Source organism: Rhopalosiphum padi, chromosome 1, assembly GCF_020882245.1.
Source record: "Rhopalosiphum padi isolate XX-2018 chromosome 1, ASM2088224v1, whole genome shotgun sequence".
NCBI lineage: Eukaryota > Metazoa > Arthropoda > Insecta > Hemiptera > Aphididae > Rhopalosiphum > Rhopalosiphum padi.
This window is the reverse complement of record NC_083597.1, coordinates 43,193,886-43,207,169: the sequence shown is the minus strand read 5'-3', so window position 1 is coordinate 43,207,169 and position 13,284 is coordinate 43,193,886. Positions and strand designations below refer to the sequence as shown.

Genomic DNA, 13,284 nt, shown 5'->3' with positions numbered 1-13,284 from the left:
TTAAAATTATTATTTTACAACAATAATTAATGACATTTAAAATATATTTAGATTAATATGAATCTTTTGTCTAGTTATAACACGAACTTATCCACGTCATTCTATGAGTCAGTATTGATTAAAAAGTGTAGTATATAATATAATTTATAAATAATTTAATAATAAAATTATATACTATATAATTTACTAATAGTTTATAATTTAATTAATGCGATATTTTCAGCAAAATTGTATTTAATATACTATGTAAATAATAGTAAAGTAAATTACTATAGTAGAAATATAGTTAATATATTATTTAATAATGTACACTGACGTACCGTTTTCATCCAGAATAATTTTTCGTATGCAATGATTTATCATCGAGTTTATATTGAATACGTCTATTGGTAAATGTTATGCATTTTCATAATTCTATTTGTATACAGTTACAAGAAAAAATGATAGAATCATGTTTTAAATTTTTAATAATTTTAACACAGCCAGTGGCGTTTTTACAACTTATTTTTATTTTATTATTATTTTTTGGAGGGAAGGGGGATACATAATATAGTAAAATTATAAAATGAAATCAAGCTTTCTTTTCTTATTTGTTAAATCATCAATCCCCGAGGAGAGTGGACCCCGCACCCCTGTAAATACATCACTGGACACAGCAATACTTTTTTAATCGTAATATATAGAAAAAAACTAAAAATTATTGCATTGTATCTCATACAAAAATATTTTATAAAATTTAATTCATACGTCAGTTTGTTTAGAATCTAAAATTTGTGTTCATATATAATACAACAAGAATGATCAAATCATTTTTAGGATTTGAATCACTGTCTGGCATATATATGTTTTTTTAAAACAGTTACATAAATTATTAATAAACAAAATATACCGTGGTCCCGTGGACTGCCGTTTTTTTGCGTATATTTTTGTTTTAGGAAAGTGGTTTATCCTGTATTGTCTGATTAAACTAATGAATATTTTAATGGAAATGTTTTTTTTATTTTATATATAGAATAAGCTGACTGAAAATCTTTTATATATCTTAAAAAGAACGCTCCACCTGCAAGTGTTGTTTCCGTCTTACAAAACGTATATCATAGTAAAATCCGTTTCACTTGGGCAAGAACCACTAAAGCTGTAGTCCAAGTAAAATAATCCAATTTTCAGGCTACAAAAAGGAAAAAATTAACTGAGCAACGTAGTTTTTAATTTTTTTTTTTTTATATATCACTAATACGAAAAAAGTTCTGGTTGTTTCAAAATTCATTATTTTTGTGTTTTTCAAACTTGAATAACTTTTTTTTTTGTAGTTCTGATATTGAAAAAATAAAACGATGTCGCACAGTCCAAAAACTTCTCCTTCATGTGTAATAATTTAATTGCTCAGCTTTGAATACAGCCTGAGCGGTTTTTGCCCGCGTGAAACGGTTTTTATTTTATGTTGCACGATTATATATTAAGACGAAGACAACACATGCGGGTGAGGCTTCCTCTTAATAACTCAATTTTTATTTTTATTAAAACTATTTGTATTCTTTTTTTTATATAACCTATAGTCTCTAACTCGAGGTACCATAGTTAAAAAAAATAATGATTATATTTGTATTAATTGTTAAATAAATTGTTACTTTAGCGGTAAACCAATAACAATTATACACGGCGCTTTATATAGGCAATTTAGATATTGTTTTAAATTTCAACAACAGTTGTTTTTCTTTGATTAAAAATATATGAAATAATCCTATTTAAATAAAATTTGCTCTTCAAACAAAATATTATCGCAATTTCTTTTTAAAACTTTTGGATATTATTAAGAACTGCTTATAAGGAACTTTGTATTCAATTTCTAATGTTTAGTTTTATAAATTAAAACTTTTAAACTCTCAACAATAAACTGATTTTCAGATTTTGACGATCTTATAAAACTTTAACTTTAAATGTTTAAATAAAAACATGACTACCTATGAAATTTTAATTATTTTAAATATTATAGTAGAAACAACGATGTGGGATTTTGAATATAATTTTGAAATTATTTGACCAAGCATACATTTTCAATCATTACTTTAAAATAAAAACAATTTTAAAATTTTAAATACTATAAATAGTTAAAAACTATTTTATGCAGAATAAAAATTATTAATTTACATTAATATTAGACCATTTCAAAATGTTACAATTGTTGAATATTATGAAGAAAATATAAAAAAAATTATTTGTTAAGAAGTAATTATTTAACAATTGAATATTATCTAATTTCAACAAAATAAAAAGTACTTGTGGAATCATTCAAAATTTTTTTTATATAATTCAAAAATCCTAGGTATAAATATTATACAGTTTATGAATTTTAAATTAAAAAATAATTTGTAAAATGTTTTTAATTATGAAAATTTCATGTTTAATACATTATAAATACATAATATATAGTTTTCTAAAATAATTTTGTCCTTCTTAAAGTTAATTTAAAGTTATTACAATACACACGTAGACTATCGATTTTGTTTTTTATTGAAGTTTTAAACAATATAAATGTTTGTTCTACTAATAGTTTTTATTTTAATCAAAAAAACTTCTTGGATCCTATCCTTCAAATTTTTCAAGTTTATTTAATTTTATTCAAAAACATAAAATGGTATCTTTAGATCAAGCCTATAATGATCATTTGTTATCACTTCAGTATTAAATCCCAATCCTGAAATTAAGAAGCATTCAATAATTAGTTCTAGGATGTATCTATAGAATCAGGCACTTCTTTCCCATTGGGCACGTGCCCAGAGCCCCGCAATAGATGTGGCTCCCTAGCTCCTGCCAGATCATCAACCGATAATCGATATTTATTATCAATAAATATACTTATTTTGAGAAAAATCAAAGAATATTCGCTAATAGTAATAATAATAATAATTATTATTATTAAAAATAATTTAAATTAATGTAGACTTTTTTCTTCCTGCTACCATCCTATTTACCTGTTTTACTAAACAAGTACTCTGTCCAATTCGTAGTGGCCCCATTATACCACTGCCCTCAAAATAGTTAAAAACGGCCCTGTATATAGAATATATTATAAATTAATTTAAAAAATGTCTAATTTCTAAAGTTACATATCATAAATATTTAATACACGTGATATATTATGTCGCTTATATATTATATTTTCGTAGTTTAAAAAAATAAAAATAAACGCAATTGTGCTGTATATTAATTCACTCATATAATCAAAATAAAACGCTATATTCACAATATATATCACAGCATTATAGGTTTCTTATATTATTGATCCTTAACAATTAAAATACATTACATTGTAATAATAAAACACATTCCGTAAGATCATAAACTTTAATCTAATAATTTATTTGCTATGTACAAGTTCATGATTTCTTTTATATTTGGACTTAATATAAAGCTGAGATGACCCCATTGTACTTGATCAATATAACGCACTTCCTTAATATTCGGTAATAAATTAACAAGCCATTTTACGTCCTGAAAAATAAAATTATGTTTTTAAATGTTCTAATTATGTATTGGAAAAATAATAAGTGTAAATGTTGATCATGATTTATATTCTAAATGTAGCGAAGAATATTATTGTTTTCACAATTGTTTTTTTGTTTTTATTATTATTTTTGTGTTATGACTGTTTAATATTTTGGAGTAATAAAAATGTTACATCATCAAATTTGAGGGAGGTTTTTATTTGAAAATAAGAAAAATATTATACATTTTATATTATATAAAAAATCAAAAAACAAGGATTAAGGATAAATTAGTAAATATTTACACAAATCCAGTAATGTTTTGGTAAATGTTGGAACTAACTAATGAAAAAATCGCATTTACAGCGTATACTTTAGTAGGTTCCCTTGGAGTAACGTTTTGCTTTTCTCTAAAATTGTTTTTCAATTTAAAACATGACATATTTAATAGTCTTTGGTTATTGTAATATATGTTGTATAAATTAATTATCAATTACCGTTGGCGTAGTTAGATAATCATTGTTTGAATGTATGATAAATGTTGGTGCCGTAACTTTGGATAAATCGTAATCCGGTGGAATAATTCTATTGTAACGTAACAAATTTCCAGAAGTCCCATAATCGTAATGGCTAAGATTCCCTGAAAAATAAAACTAATATTAGAACTGCAAATTATTCAAGTTGCAATGAGTGTTGTAAAGCGTCTGTATAACGTATGTGGACGTGTACCTTATGATTATTGTAAAATGGTTAGATTTCTAAGAAGTAAACACGATAAGGCCAAGGGCGCCCGCAAGGGGGGGACAACTCCCCCCCTAGCTTTCCTGCTAGTTAAAATAATTATATCCCAGTCAGATATCCAGAAATCCCAAAATACCAAAAATCATTATTGGTAGGTATTGATCTTTATAAACGATAGATATACTTCGTGATAATATAATTCCGCTAATTTATTATCCAATTATTCAATGATTTTTACACCCATCGATCATGTTAAAAATGACAAAAATAAATTTCATAAACATATTACAAGAATTAGACAAGCATTATAAAATAGAAAACTTAATAGAAGAAGGACAATTATGGTACGATTATTGGGAGATGATGCAAGTCTTCTTCTTCAATTAGCGAAACAGAAAATATTTCATTTTTTTTAAAAGATTGTGAATTTTATCCTACGTTGAAAATAAGTATTATTATTTATATGACAATTCCACCAACAACTTGCAGCATAGAAAGAACATTTAGCACATAACGTCGTGTTAAAACCTGGCTACGTTTAACAATGTGTGAAAACCGTTTATCCGGATTATGCATTTTAAGTTTACACAGAAAAAAAATTGAAGAACTTAATTTAGCTGTAAAAGTTGTTGATGAATTTGGGAAAAATAAAATTAAATTGCAATTTGTGTTTAATTAGTTACTATAAGTGTAAAATGTAATATTATATTATATTACCTTTAAATTTTTTTTTAATACACATAATACATTAATAAAAGAGTTTGATTGTTAATAAAAATTAAGGCGTCCCCCCCTTCTGAATTTTCACCTGCGGGCGCCCTCGGATAAGGCTAGTTTGCGTTATTTTCCAAAATAAACATTTTATATTAGTTTACTTATTCTGTACTTGCCTTTCATTACTACTTGAAAATAATGTTTTATTAATTTAGATGACACTGGTTGAGGAAATACGGAAGCAATGTCTAAAACTGTACTCTAAACAAAAAAACATTATTAACACAATTACATTTCTTTCTTTCTCTAAGTACATCTAAGATGAAAAAATACAACAGTTAAAATTAATTTTAGAAATTTATCTCGATTATTTCTAGATATTTTATATATTTAATTTATGTATTGTTATGTACTATTATCATTTATCAGGTTACGTAAGAAAAAAATAAAAAAATATATATATAATATTAATTATTAAACATAGTAGTTGATCGAATAATTAACTTTTTTAAATGTTATTGGAATAATATAAGTTAAAAATTTGAAATTCTAAGTGATTTTTTAATATTTTATTCATAAAATTCTATCATACTTAAAATGTGATGCAAACATTCGCCTCGTGGTAGGAGTAAGCCGTCAAGTTACTCAAAAGTTCGCCAAAGAATAAAGATGTTTGAAGTAAAAGTATCTTACACTGCACTTGACATTATTTTCAGCTAGTAAAAGAGTTTTTTTGGAACGAACGATTACTATCAAAAAATAACAATTATTGCTATATTACAGGGATGGGCCAGCGAGAAGAGACTCGCGAGCCCCCCAAATATATTAATAAATATGGAAGAACCAAAATGTAAAAAAAAAGGGTCATACATAAATTCATATTGAAAAAAAATTTTTGTAAAAATGTTAGGTACGGTACGATACGAGCCGCAAAAGTCTATGACGCGAGCCGCGGTTTGACCACCCCTGCTATATTATATAGCTTTATTTTAATATGAAATAAATATTTTGATTGCGTTCGGATGAAGGTTTTTTTCAAAACTCCAGCGGTTTTAACTTTAAAAACAGTTTAGACATTTATTTTAAATTAGCTTGGTAACTGCGTAAAACATAATAATTGTTTGTTGTAATTTCTGACTGCACTAACATATTATATCTTACAGTGTTACATACATTTTCTAATGGTAAATCGACTCCTTCCAATAAATCGATAAACTTCTTACAACTTTTTAATACACTTTTCTTTGAACACATGTTTCTTAGTTGGCTATACGTACTGTCTGGATCTGCGGTGTACGGAATGAAATCGAATCTGTTCAGCATTATCTTGAAAATAAAAATATTAAATTATATAGACTCGTACAATAATGTAGTATTTAAATTGTATTGTATTTTATTAATTAAACGTGTTATTTAATGTTCTTATTATATTAAGTACATGATTAATATTGATATTTGGTATATTTTTCACTGTTAAAAATGTATATTTAATTTTAATGGTGACATGTCAAAATATCCCACGTAAATATTAATTCAAAATTTAAACCTTTTTATAAATACATTACATAGATATTAATACAATACAACTATTATTAACATTTATAGAATACAAAAAAATTAATTTAAAAATATTTAAAACACACATTCATTTTAGATAAACGTCGATTATTACTTCTAATCGCAACTTTTATAGTAAAGGTTAATATTTTAAGTTATTATTTATGCGTGGATATTTTGTCGGGAGTTATTTTGACCGGGATATTTTGTCGTGGAACCGATTTTAACGATATTAAATAACCCATAGCATGTATAGGACGCAGGTTCGCAGTATTTAAAAAGTATATAATATTAAGGAGTATTAAAATGAACCTGGAATACATTCTTAAACTCTTGGAATATATATTATTTTCATGGTACAACGAAAACGTTCCGGTTTTACGAGTATATAAATGTTTTATATTTTGATTTAATATTATAATAAAATTACCGATACAATTTTTGGAAATTGCTTAAAAAAAGTAGTGACAGGTGATGTTTTAAAATTAGTCGCCGGTGCTATGAGTACAAGTTTGTTGACTTTAGCGTTGTATTCTGGCTTATCGGACAAGCAAACAAATGCAATAGTTGCTCCTAAGGAGTATCCCACAACGTCCAGTTTTGAATGTTCCGTTTTTTTCAGAATAAAATCTATAACTGCAGTCATATCGTATACACCCATTTCGTGAAAACTAAAACATAATATAAGAAAAACAAATTTTCAATGGACTAGGATTTTTACATTATATTATATTATCTATTCGTGCATTATTGTATTATTATTTATTATAAGGTAATTAAATATATAGGTAAAGTATTGAGCAGGGGATAATGATTTGTAATAGGTAAATAATAATATATGTATACACATCAATAAAAAGTACGATATTAATAGAAATAAAAATATAATAAGTTTTTTAGGTATATCAAATAAATATCATTTAAATTTACTAGTGGAATTAAAATTAAGAGGACGTTATATTTATACGTGATGTTTCCGTTTTAAAAAACCGACACCATATATTTTTGTTCTGTCGTATCAATTTAATTTTGTTAGCTATAAAATTAACACGAATTAACATATTATCAAACTTTATGGTAAACAATTTATCTATGTGCGTCTTTTTTACAATATCAAGCGAGTTATAAATGTTTTTAAATGTTTTAATTTTACAATACCCACTCATAATCTATTTAATTATACTTTTTATGATAATTTTACTAAAGCACATAATCAAATAATAAACACAAAGTATAAAACTAATGATATTATCATTTATAGATAAAATAAAACTACTACTCAATCGTCATACTACTCATACTCATACACATATAGGATTATGTATAAGTAATTATTAACTTATAAAAATTCGAAATGAAAAATGTAGACATGTAAATAGTTAATGCAACAATTATATTGATATTTATGAAAATAATGAAAAAATAAAAAAAAATATCATGATCTTAGTTTTTAATATTTATCACTTATCAGTAATGTTTAATGTTGTATGTTTATTATATTAATATTAAGAAAAATATTTGTTAAAACATGCTCGACGATATTATTCTGTTGAAATAATAAATTTAAAAATTTAAATATCGTAAAAAATCAACAAAATAACACAGATAATAATATACCCTTTTAAGTTTTATGATTCAGTCTAATATTTAACCTAATGAGTAATGATACAAAATTTAAACTGTTAAACGTATATTTCGGTATGTTAGTAAAATTAAGACAACACAAGTATAGGTACGGAGTATTCTCAAGGTTTTAAACTTTAATTTAAACACTAAACTTAAATATTCTTATATCAAAATTATAGAAGCTCAGTAATATTTATCAAAGGAATTGGGAAAATTGATAGGCACTAAAAAATTTAATTTAATTAAAATTTCAAGTTTAATGAAAATTAATATTTATTAATCTCTGGAAGAAGTCAAATCGTACAGTTAAAGAATCTTCGAGAATAATTTTGAGTACCTTAAATTGTTAAATAATATCTTTTAGTATATACCTATAGATCAAATTTCAAATCAACAGTCCTAAATTATTGATCTTGTGATAAACCTATAATAACATAATAAACCAGAAATAAAATTTCGTTATTTGAAAATTACTTACAGGGACGTAACTGAGAAGGAGACGTAGGGGACCAACCCTTCGACATTTTTGTCTGAGTATATTGATAGATTTTCATTATGTATAAACAATAGCTATCTTTAATACATCAGTTTTTTTTTTCAAATACGAATAATAAACTAATAGTAGTTATTACACATTACGTGCACAACAAATTTATTTATACACCGAGTATGTTTCACAAGAATTTTAAATAATTAAGAAAACCTTAAATAATCTGCAAAGAGAATGATTAGGTAGCTACTATTAAAAAGTTTTATTTTATTATTTATACATAGTTTCTATAAAAACCAAGAGTAAATATGTGGTTATTGATTAGACATATACTTTAAAGTTTAATTTAAATTAAGACTGAAAATCAAAGCAAAATACTACAATTTCAAGCTTTATAATTTGAAAATTATAATAATGTTGATTTCATGTAGAATTAATAAAGCAAACCAAATAAGTAAAAATATCATAATTTCATAACGTTTATAGGGTTAAATAATACATACTCGTAAAATCTATTACCTAAAATTCCATGATATTCTATTCATGTTCGGTAGCGATCCAGGGCTCTTGTAAATACTTAGTGTTCTTGAAAGACCTACACCTCTTGTATTGTATAACCAAACGTCAAAGCCAGCATCCGATAATACGAAACCTGAAGTTGAACATTTCACATTGTTTTAATTGTCTATATAATAATAATAATAATAATAATAATAGAAGAAAAATTGGATAATACATTATTATTATACTGAATAATTGTCGTATAAATACATTTTCGAATAAATTAAGATATGTACCCGTGAAGTCCGTTAGTTCTTAATAATATGTACCTATTGTCATTTATTGTATGAGTACGTTATATTATCAATGCGTTAAATGTTTGCTGAATTCAGTTGGAGGCTTCCGCGAGGTGCATTAAATATTTGTTTGGCGAGAACATGATATTGTACACCATATATAATATTAATAAAGTGTGCGAGTATACTGAAGCTATTGGGCACAGACTGAGCGTCTATTGCTTACCTTCACGATTGCAATGATTATCCCCAACTATTGTTTTTCCGTGCATTTTATATTACTGAGAGTAGGTCCAAAGTCGTAGTTTAGTTGCGCCTGTTCCGTAAAATTTTTATTTAGTCGCCTGCAGTAACTTTTTCATTCGGTGTTAAATTATTGATGACCCTCTATTAAAATATCGCGACTTCCCGGTTGCATACCACTGCATCTTTGACTGCTTTAAAACCTTATAGGAGAACCAACAATTCAATAGTGGTACTCTATTCGAATCCATCATGAATAGTTTAGAAGAAGAAAAGTAACTCGAGAAATTATATAAAAATAATATACCTATCTTAAAATTAATCTACATATTTTTAAAATGCCATCGCGTATATAATAAAATTCATAATATACGTAAAAGTCTTAAATTCCAACCAATAATGTTTTTGAACTATAACAAAATAATTATCAACGTTATTAATCATCAAAATTTTTTTAATTTTGTCAAAATTTGAACTTCAAAAATGTATAAAAAAAATAATTGTAATTGTATATTTATTAGATTTTTTGATTATAATATTAGATAAGTATTTACGAGGAACTTTGTACGAAACTGACAAATCTTACTTATGCAAATTGAAAATCTTAAAAATATTTTACTATAAAATTCTTGTTTGGTTTGTTTATTTTTGTAATTTTTATGAATTTTGTAAAAGATTACATTTTAAATGCATAATATGAAGAAAAAAATTGTGCCAATGTATAATTATATTAATAATATATTAATTTTATAAAAAATATACTTATGAACAACTAATGTAGGATCTTGTGTACAATTTTTAAGAAATTTGGACTAAGTTTTGGAAAAAGTTTTTTTTATCAATATTTAATTTATAAATTAAATATATAAAAAAAAAAAATGAAAAATTTCAAACATGTATACCTAAATTGTTAAAAAAAAAAAAAGAGAAAATCATATCATGTATAGAAAATGATAATATAAATATTTGGTGACAATTTCAATAGTATCTGCGGTTATTCATTTTTGAATAACACTAAAAAAACAAATTACGATGTCTGTCAACAACTATAACATATTAAAATAAATAAGTTACTTACCGAGTGACGAATTGTTAGCGGCGAATATATATGAATCTGAAAAAAGTCCGTGCATTAATAGAACGGGTTTTCCGATAACTTTGTTGCCATTATGCGGTATTCGTTCTAAGCCTAAATGAGCTCTATCGTCGGTCCACACTTCATGCGTCTCCAATGGATATCCGAACTCTTTAATTTTTGTTGACTATTTAAAACAATAATTTAAATTAAATTATCTTAACTTTTTTTAATAATAATATTATTATTTGCTTATGATTCTAAACCGCGTGTACATTATGGACAATAAAAGTACTATCTGTTTTAAAAGTGAATAAATTCCATAATTATATATCATTAACAAGTCTTATAGACATTTTTATCGTGATGTGTACCTACCTATCGATGTTATCATAATACAGCGGAAGTTCACGAAAATATTTAATAACGATAAATAATTTTAATTTTATTTAATAATGTGTATAATTTTGAATATGCGTTATCACGGTTAATCGGAGTGAAGATTAACCGAAGTTCCACTGTAATAATATGTTCCTAGTCACCAGTCGTTTGTTGTATTGATTTAAATGCGTGCGAAATAAACCTGTTTGGCAATAAAATACTCGTATTATGAAGTCATCTTACCGCAATCTGATGGTAGATCATGAGAGGGAAGACGAATCTTACAACACTGAGATTTATTTATATTAATAAATGATATTTATTATTAAATTATGATGTCTATGGTTTCGTGGAATGCTGGTCAAGTTATATAATAATATTATTTTCTGGAAATATTTATGTCTTTCCGTTTAATACATAATATATTTATTTATTGATTGTTGTTGTATTGAGATGTAATATTTATAATAATTTTAACTAAAGAACATCCTTCAGATTCATTATTATATTTCCGTGTTAATAATTAACATAATATACATGTCTACCGTGTATATTATTAAAAATAGGTATAAGGTATTGTATATATTATATGTTGTAATTGGTACCACCATTCGTTTTCATTGGGAAAAAAAACATTTTATTTTTTAATAATAGTTTACGAATTAAATTTTACATCTTATAAAACGTTTACTTTGCGTCGATATATTTTTAAATGGTGTATTTTATAACAATTTGTTCGTTGCGGATCATTCAGATAGAAGTTACGCTTCATTAACAAGGTCTGATATAAAAGGGTGCTCGTGCGTTTTCGATATGATCCGATTTAAAGGGAAAATCTGTTTGTTAAATGAGTTTAAAAAAATTGTGTTGTACGTGTATAAAGAACGGTAATACACACGTTGTAATACAAGCTGGCCGGCAAAATATGTGAATAACCTATCCATTTATACAGCCCGAGTAAGGACATTTATCGCGATTCACGTGCTGCTGGAGGAGTTGGATTATTAAGCCACGACGACCAAATAATTTATAAATGAAAAATGTAAGTTTTATCCATGACGAAAATGTGATATATTTTAGTGAGTATGTTATCGAAAAAACGTGATGTGCATCGTGCAGAGACGAGAAGAAGAATGTATTACATATATATATAAGCGAAAAAATATCTATGTTCCCGCGGTTAAAAAATCAACGAAAATATATTATGGGAAAGAAGCGAGATTTCGCGGAGTTAACGAAAGCTAAAAGTTTAGTTTAGACTGTTTACCGAAACGGGCATATGAAGTTTGTTTATCGCTAAAACGATCCGAAAAGAGATTTGTATTAAAAATGTATTATCACGATTCAAGAGTACCAGAAACGCTAAACCGTGGAAAGAGTCGCGGTTGGTGATAGGAGCGAACATTTTAGTAAACATTAAATAGTTAAAAATTATCCACAAAACGGTTTTTAGTAAGTTGTTTGATCATGGTATCTCCGCGAAAACGCGCCTAAGGATACTTCAGGTACCTGTTTTATAGTAACTTTAACATGACGTAAATCGTATTCAAAGAAAACTAAAAAGATACGTCGTTGTACAAAAAACACACAATTTGTTATACTTCCCGGTTTTTTTTTTTTTTATGTTTTTTTATGTTATCAAGCCCACGGATAGTTGCGATGAACAATTATTATTAAACTGTAGTCGTTGTACGAGTTGTGTTGATGAAATCGTTATCACGAAAAACAATAACACCGTTTGAATTCAATCCAATAATGTAAAAATATTTTATCATTGTAAACGCGTCGCGTTGGAACACGAGTTAGAACATTAAATTTGATATTCAAATGTGAAACATAAGTCTTAACTTACAGCATCTATACAAGTGGCATAATCACACGTGTTGAACAATATGACGGCTGACAACGAGATTAAAACGAATCGATAGTCGTCCAAGTTCAATAATTGCATGATCGCGCTCCAATTCTTCTTGAGATTAAAAATTAAATAAATAAATGTTTCACTCGCCGAACGGGCGAAACCTATTGTTTAGACTTTATATATTATCGTGTATAATTTAATGAAATAAAACATACATTTTATTCACAAGCGTATTCAAAATATATATTATTCGCATAAAAACTGCATTTGTAACGTTCGACAGTGAATACGATAACTTGCCCACTATAACATTA

At 25.9% G+C, this 13,284-nt stretch overlaps 1 protein-coding gene across 1 annotated transcript; it reads right to left on the bottom strand.

The window, feature by feature from the left end:
- Nucleotides 1-3,183: 3,183 nt before the first annotated feature.
- Nucleotides 3,184-13,284, bottom strand: LOC132917772 (gastric triacylglycerol lipase-like). Its single transcript, XM_060978659.1, has 8 exons — nt 12,962-13,284; nt 10,732-10,915; nt 9,133-9,265; nt 6,928-7,168; nt 6,114-6,266; nt 5,117-5,201; nt 3,983-4,125; nt 3,184-3,492 (listed from the first exon to the last, which is right to left on the bottom strand). Exons 1-8 carry the CDS (start codon nt 13,058-13,060, stop codon nt 3,346-3,348), a joined length of 1,185 nt encoding a protein of 394 aa, XP_060834642.1. The 5' UTR covers nt 13,061-13,284; the 3' UTR covers nt 3,184-3,345.

Excerpts from the sequence above, each read along its gene's own strand:
- LOC132917772 (XM_060978659.1), bottom strand. The coding sequence starts at position 13,060 with ATGCAATTATTGAACTTGGACGACTATCGATTCGTTTTAATCTCGTTG. Across the intron at positions 10,916-12,961 it reads ATGCCACTTGTATAGATGCT|TCAACAAAAATTAAAGAGTT; the intron begins GTAAGTTAAGAC and ends TGTTTTAAATAG. Across the intron at positions 9,266-10,731 it reads CGCTAACAATTCGTCACTCG|GTTTCGTATTATCGGATGCT; the intron begins GTAAGTAACTTA and ends GTTCAACTTCAG.